A 6,843-nucleotide genomic window follows, 5' to 3' on the forward strand; every position below is an offset into this window, starting at 1 on the left:
GAATCATGCTTTGGCCTCTTTCCTAATCCCCCATTTGTCTGTTCTCACTTGTGAACCCATCCCGCCGCCCCCCTCCCCTGTCTCTCTCCAATCCCCCTTCCCCGCCGCTCTCCCCACCGTCTCCGCGCCCCCGCCGACGCCGCAGGCCGCGTCGGTGAGTGCCCTCACTCCCTCTCCCCCGCGCGTTTACCCGCCAATCTCTGGATTCCCGCTTCGATTCGGGGCCCGAGGGTTCTCGCTGGGCTGGATCCCTGTCTGAATTTTGGTTTCTGCTATCGCAGGATTGGTCGGGTCTGGTGCTCGGGTGAGGTCCGCGCGGGGCGGCGTCAGGCCGTCGGCCGATGGCGGAGCTGGTGGGCCCGCGCGTCTACAGCTGCTGTAACTGCCGGAACCACGTCTGCCTCCACGACGACATCATCTCCAAGGCTTTCCAGGTCCAAACCCCGTGAATCACCTTCCCCTACACTTCCGGTTGAGTTGCTTGTTCGTAGGAGTCACCATCTCAGCGATTATGTGCTTATCTATCCATCCTAGGAGTTAAGACCTTTGTTCGCTCCGAGAATCGAATCCTGTTTGTTTAGTGGGTGTGAATCGACAAATTGTGGTGGGCCTGATAGATTTGTGGTTTTCAGCTTCAGCAATTTTTTTTTCAGCAAATGGATGATAGGCAATAGTTGGGGAAAGCGTGAATACTTCTAATTGCTCTCTTGCTTCTGCAATTTGGTACAGAAATGAAATGGTTTGAGGTCTGCAATGTTGGTATCTTATGGTTTGCGTATCTTTGTCTTTCTAAATCCTACTATCTGGCTTCATGAATCATGACTACATGGCTGTACTTTCAATCACTTATTGAGATGCACTCTTATTTGTTGCTACGGTGCTAAAAGCACAATCTAAAACTAGTGATCTCTATTACAGTGGCTGAAACTGTTTATAAGCAGAGTATCATTTGGGCCTGAAATTCCTTATTAGATTGCGTCAATTGGGACTTCTACTAGTGCTTGGAGGATGACACCTTCTTCCTTTTTTCTATTTCATTAGGGGCGGAATGGCCGCGCCTTTCTATTCTCTCACGCCATGAACGTAGTTGTGGGGGCAAAGGAGGATAGGCAGCTTATGACAGGGCTACACACGGTTGCTGATATCTACTGTAATGATTGCCGAGAGGTGCTGGGCTGGAAGTATGAGAGAGCGTACGAGGAGTCACAGAAATACAAAGAAGGAAAATTCATATTTGAAAAGGCAAAGATTGTCAAAGAGAACTGGTAATATCAAAGATTTGGCGCACCAAATGTTTGCTGAAGATAATATGGTCATTATGTGTGTTTTTAAATGTTTGGATCCTTGTAAATAGCTGTTCTCCATGGGGGTCCAATCCTAATGTAAAGCACACTTATTCCTGTTCGTTTGTGTGGATAAGATACAGCTTCTGGTTATTTGTTATGGAATCATGGCCTCTAATGTGCTTAACTTAGTGGGTCCTCAAGTAAATTTTACATTCTTTGTCCTGGATGGTAATGTTGTGGAATTGTTGTTGGGTCTTATCAGGTTAATGGAATATCAATGTTCAATTCAATGTTCATGTCTGTAAGAACATAATAAGCAACTATGGTTCCTTGAAAAGGGTATAGCTTAGTCGACATGGAACTAATTTTATATTAGCAAATGAAACATTCGTACAAGAGGCCCACTGTCGTATTCTCAGTTCCTTATTGTTCTGCATGTCTTTCTCTGCAAAATGGTGTATTGATGTTACTCATGTCAGTCGGACTCTATTCTTTAATAAGGGAGCTTGTATTTGATACGTTTGGTTAAGGAATTGATCTTGCATTTGATCTACTTATTAACAGAAGTGGACTACTCAAGCATGGTTACTTATTTTTCATCATTAGTCATTCTTTTACTAACTGCTTTGACCTGCACTACATAGGCAAGTTGCAAATCTGCAGAGTTGGGGATGACCTGTTCTTGTAAAATTGTAATGCATTGCAAAGGGATCAGGGTTCATGTTTAAACTTATGACCCTTTTATCTTTCCACTTAGATTCAGCTTCAAAAATCTTGCTTTAGCTGTTTCTTGGTTATTTCAAGTAGAAATTTGCATCACGCTCTTGTTTATAGTCCCTGGGTTCCAATTGTGTGGCCTGATGTTCTTGGTGACATTTGTGAAGTGTCACAATTGTTCCTTTTTGTTTCTGTGGATAAATACTGCTGTGTTTATTTGTTCCTGAACCATGGCCACCGATTTTGTTTAACTTGTGGTCTAAAAATAATCTTTACAATCTTCGTCTTGTGGGAGAATGTTGCATGGGAATTGTCTTTGGGTATTATCAGGCATGATGAGATATTAATGGCTAGTTCTTTTCTCAGTTTTGTTGGAACACAATAAAGATACCTATGGTTTCCTGAAAACTGAAAAGAAGATGGCTGTAGTTGACATGGAACTGATATCAGATTAGTATGCAAACCATTTATAGGAAAGGAACTGTGATGAATGAGACACTGCAGTTGTTATGCATGTCTTTCTATCTGAATTTCTATGTTGATTTTACTCGTTGCAGTCGGGATTCGCATGAGACACTGCAGTTGTTATGCATGTCTTTCTCTCTAAATTTCTATGTTGATTTTACCCGTTGCAGTTGGGATTCGCTGGTTAATGATGGAGATTGTGTATGATACATTTGTTTAACAAATTGTTTCCAGCTGTAATATTTCTATTGTCTAAAGTAGACTAATCAAACCTAGTTACTTCTTTTGCATCATATTACTAACTCTGTTGACTTACACTTGCTGCCTATGTAGGCAGGTTGAAAATATTCAGAGCTGGGGATGACCTCTTCTGATAATGCGTAGCAAATGGATCTTGCTTTAGTGTTCAAACCTACAATTGGATTAGGTTGGATCCGAATTCCGGTTAGAAAACCTCGAGTTTCGCTGTCTCTTTGTTATCACAAGTCAAACTTGCATATTAGTCTGTTGGTCAGCTGTCATGCGAAGAAAAATCCTTGATCTGATTGATGGTTCGTGAGGCTTTTCAGGTACTGCTGAGTCTTGATAGTTGCCCAAATTTAAGGCAAAGTGATTTGGGATGCAGCTGGATGTGCAGCCTGACCAAATCGTGGCTAAATGGAGTGTTTCTGGAGTATCATCTACGGTGGATCTCTTCGAGTCTGACATGGTTTAGGTGTGAAATACTGGTACAGAAGATGAAAGTGACCACTATATGTAGGTCCGAATTCTGGTGCCTGGTGATGCTTACAGGTTTGTCCGTATGGACATCATGAAATTGACCGAACAGCATGTGCAGGTAGACAAAGTCCGTAGTTCCAGAATTTTAAGAAAGACACTGGATACACATTATTACACTCACAGCACAGTAGTGAAGCTGAAACGATTGCATTATTGCATTCTAGACTACAAAAATCATTCCAGTAGTAACAGATTATTTAATTTGCAATCACATGCCCAAGTGCTACTGCCAATATAAATTTCGAAACACTATGACAGCAGCCATTGTTCTTAGACGACCATTGACCAGTAGTTCGTTAGCACTCAGGGCATCATGACCTCACAGCACATGTAGTCGGTCATTTCAGTACCTACCTCAGGTTGTACAGTGAAGGGTACGGCAGTTAGTTGCAACCCTATCAGATCAAGTGCAGTACAACTCAACAGATGGAAAGAGAGACATAATTGTGGTACAAATACAAACTATCTTCCTTTAACATGGATACAATCTTCCTACACAACCAAGTTGTTATACAAGTTTTTTTTTCAAGTAAAATTCGCGCGTTCCAAACAGGCCCTTGATTAGATGGTGTTCGGAGGAGAGGGATTACATGAACAGTTTTTAGCATCAAAACCCCCCTATGCAAACAGGCTACGGATAAAAACACAGGTGGTATGGTCATACATTCACAATTACACGTGCAGTTTTCAACTCCCTGTTCTCTCCTCCAAACACAACTATACTCAATTACAGTGAAGCATTGAATCTAGTACAAGTCCTCATTGACCACCTCTTTCTTCTTCTTGCTCTTCTCCTCCGATGAGCTCGCCTCTGCCATCTCGACGCTGCCGTCGCTGTTCCCATCGGCGTTCGCCACCGGTGCCACCTTGAACTTGGCGTAGATGTCCCCCCTGTAGAAGTTCCTGGTCCTCCACACCAGCACCAGCGACACGATCGCTCCGGCGAAGGTAACGGCGGTGATGATGAGGAAGGGTCTCTTGAAGCACACCACCCCCTTGCAGATCTTGTCCCCGACGGCCGCGACGCCGTCGTGCTGCCTGGTGGCCTCGGCGTCGTACATGCGCCCCGTGACGATGACGTTGAGCACGTAGGCTCCGGCGGGGCTGGCGGCGGAGCCGAAGTTGAAGAGCGAGGAGTAGTACTTGAGGCCGAAGACCTCGGAGATGATGGCGAAGAGCAGCGGCCACTGCGCGCCGAAGCAGAAGCCGATGATGACCGAGGCGGCGTAGAGCGCGTGCGGCACGCCGAAGGCGATGAGGAGGTGGCCGATGCAGGAGACGAGGAGCACGGCGGTGAGCGCCAGCGGCCGCGGGAACCGGTACCGGGCGAGGAGGAACTCCGAGATGTAGCCGGCGCCGGCGCGCCCGGCGTAGTTCCAGATGCTGATGAGGGAGACGAAGGTGTTGATGCTCTTGGCAGGGTAGCCCAGGGACTGCCCGATCTGGGCCATGTTGTCGATCGCCGTCAGCGTGCCGCCGATGCCGAAAACGGAGATGACGAAGAGCACCAGCATCTCCACGCTCACCAGCGCCTGCATGATGGAGTAGTCCTCGCCCAGCGCCGGCGGCCTGAACATGTTGGTGATGCAGCCCATCCCGCCGCCGGCGCACAAGGGCGGCGATGCCTCGCCATCGTCCTTCTCGGTAGCGGTCGCCGCCTTTGGCTCCTCGACGGCGATGGCCGGCGGGTGCTGGAGCGACTCCTCGAGCTGGGAGGCGGCTTTGTACTCCTCCCTGACGACGACGCCGGCGGGGCTGAAGAGGATGATGAGCAGCGCCGTGGAGGTGACGATGTAGGCGGCGTGGGAGAAGCGGACCTGCTTCTGCACCACTATCATGACGAGGAGGTAGGCGGCGAGGGCGATGGAGAGGTAGAGGAAGTGGTAGAAGGGCGTGTTGTACGCCTTGCCGTCGCCGTCGGCGCGGCGGCGGGCGTAGGGCAGGACGCGGATGGTGTAGACGGTGAAGATGTTGAAAGCGGCGGGGAGCCAGGCGACGAGGAGGACGAGCGAGGCGGCGTCGTCGCCGTAGATGGCGAGGTAGAGCTGCGTGTAGATGGCGCCGCTGAGGCCGACGAAGGACTTGAGGAGACCGATGACGATGCCGCGGCTCTCCGGGAAGTTCTTGACGCAGGCGACGAGCGCGCCGGTGTTTGAGAAGGTGAGCGCGTTGGCGCCGAAGCAGATGTAGAAGCACATGAGCCACACGGGCGGCGCCGCCGTGCGGCCCGTGAGGGCGAGGTAGATCATGAGGTACCCTGCCAGGTTCATGCCGGCGCCGATGAGCAGCACGGCCCACGTGGGGGCCACCTGCTGGACGAGGCCGGAGATGACGCCGACGTTGGTGCCGAGGTCCTTGAAGAAGGAGAGCTTGTTGAGGGTCTCCTGGTTGTAGCCCAGCTTGGAGCGGAGCACCTTAGAGTAGAGCGCGAAGATGTAGGTGGAGCCGGACGCCGCCATCACCACGATCGAGGCGAACACCACGAACCACCGGCTCTGCACCACCCGCCGCGCGAACGCCGGCGTGCACATGGAAACCTCGCCCCCGCCGGCCATGGCTGATCGACGACCGAGATCGATGCCTCCGGCTCTAGCTACCCTCTTCCTCCTTCCTCTGTCTGTGGAGGTGGAGATGGCTACGACGGAGGCACACCGCTAGCTGGGCGTGGTGTGAGGGCTTCTTATAAGGACGTGTCCACTAGGCCCTTGTTTACTTCCCAAGTTGGGAGGTGCCAAATTGGCATTTTGCTATAAATGCGACACTGTAGCATTTCGTTTGTATTTGTGAATTATTGTCCAAATATTGACTAATTAGACTCAAAAGATTCGTCTCGCAAAGTACAACAAAACTGTACAATTAGTTTTTGATTTCGTCTACATTTAGTACTCCATGCATGTACCGCAAGTTTGATGTGATAGGGAATCTTCTTTTTGCATAGTGTCAAAGTTGGGAGTTTGGAGGGAAGTAAACAAGGGCTAGGAGTCGTTGACTACCAATGCAAATGTGTGCAGTGGACAGACAGAGACAGCTATGACGGGTGCACAGAGATTGAATCTTGGGGAAATTAAATATCCCAAGTGTCTAAGTTGATGATCCTCTTACTAATTAATCATTAAGAAACCACGGAAAATCGATTAGGATGTGGCTTGGTCGATTTGCAACATAACCACACAAAGATTCCTGTCACTTGATGCATCATGAAGAAAAATAATTTTGTAATATGCAATTCTGTTATATATTCCATAAAAGCTAAAACTTATACTTTACATATTGTTAATGAACCCTATCTTCGAAAGTTTTTTTTCAAAACACAGTACAAAGTATAGACACTCACATAAAAGTTTCACTGATTGTAGATTTATGAAATAACTACAAACAATGATGATGCTTTTGCAAAAAAAAAGAAGAAAAACATTCTAGTAATGATGATGATCAAGTATTGAAGTATGTAGTTGTTGGACGAGCCAACAAAATCTTCCGAAATTAATTAAACTAGAGCTGCGTTGTGGGGATTTGATTCGCTGCTGTCGGCATTCTTAATTCGGATACACAGGTGCATCTTCCGGAACCAGTGGAGATACGCACAAGCAAGTCC

At 48.0% G+C, this 6,843-nt stretch overlaps 2 protein-coding genes across 2 annotated transcripts; one reads left to right on the forward strand and one right to left on the reverse strand.

The window, feature by feature from the left end:
• LOC117850238 (protein yippee-like At4g27745) lies at window positions 1–1,470 on the forward strand. The gene is made up of 3 exons (XM_034732045.2): window positions 1–154; window positions 282–434; window positions 1,042–1,470. Exons 2-3 carry the CDS (start codon window positions 342–344, stop codon window positions 1,267–1,269), a joined length of 321 nt encoding a protein of 106 aa, XP_034587936.1. The 5' UTR covers window positions 1–154; window positions 282–341; the 3' UTR covers window positions 1,270–1,470.
• A 2,222-nt stretch (window positions 1,471–3,692) lies between these two features.
• On the reverse strand, window positions 3,693–5,914 carry LOC117850237 (protein NUCLEAR FUSION DEFECTIVE 4). Its single transcript, XM_034732044.2, has one exon. The coding sequence runs from the start codon at window positions 5,801–5,803 to the stop codon at window positions 3,995–3,997; it is 1,809 nt and encodes a 602-aa protein (XP_034587935.1). The 5' UTR covers window positions 5,804–5,914; the 3' UTR covers window positions 3,693–3,994.
• Window positions 5,915–6,843: the final 929 nt, after the last annotated feature.

This window comes from Setaria viridis, chromosome 3 (assembly GCF_005286985.2).
Source record: "Setaria viridis chromosome 3, Setaria_viridis_v4.0, whole genome shotgun sequence".
Classification (NCBI taxonomy): domain Eukaryota; kingdom Viridiplantae; phylum Streptophyta; class Magnoliopsida; order Poales; family Poaceae; genus Setaria; species Setaria viridis.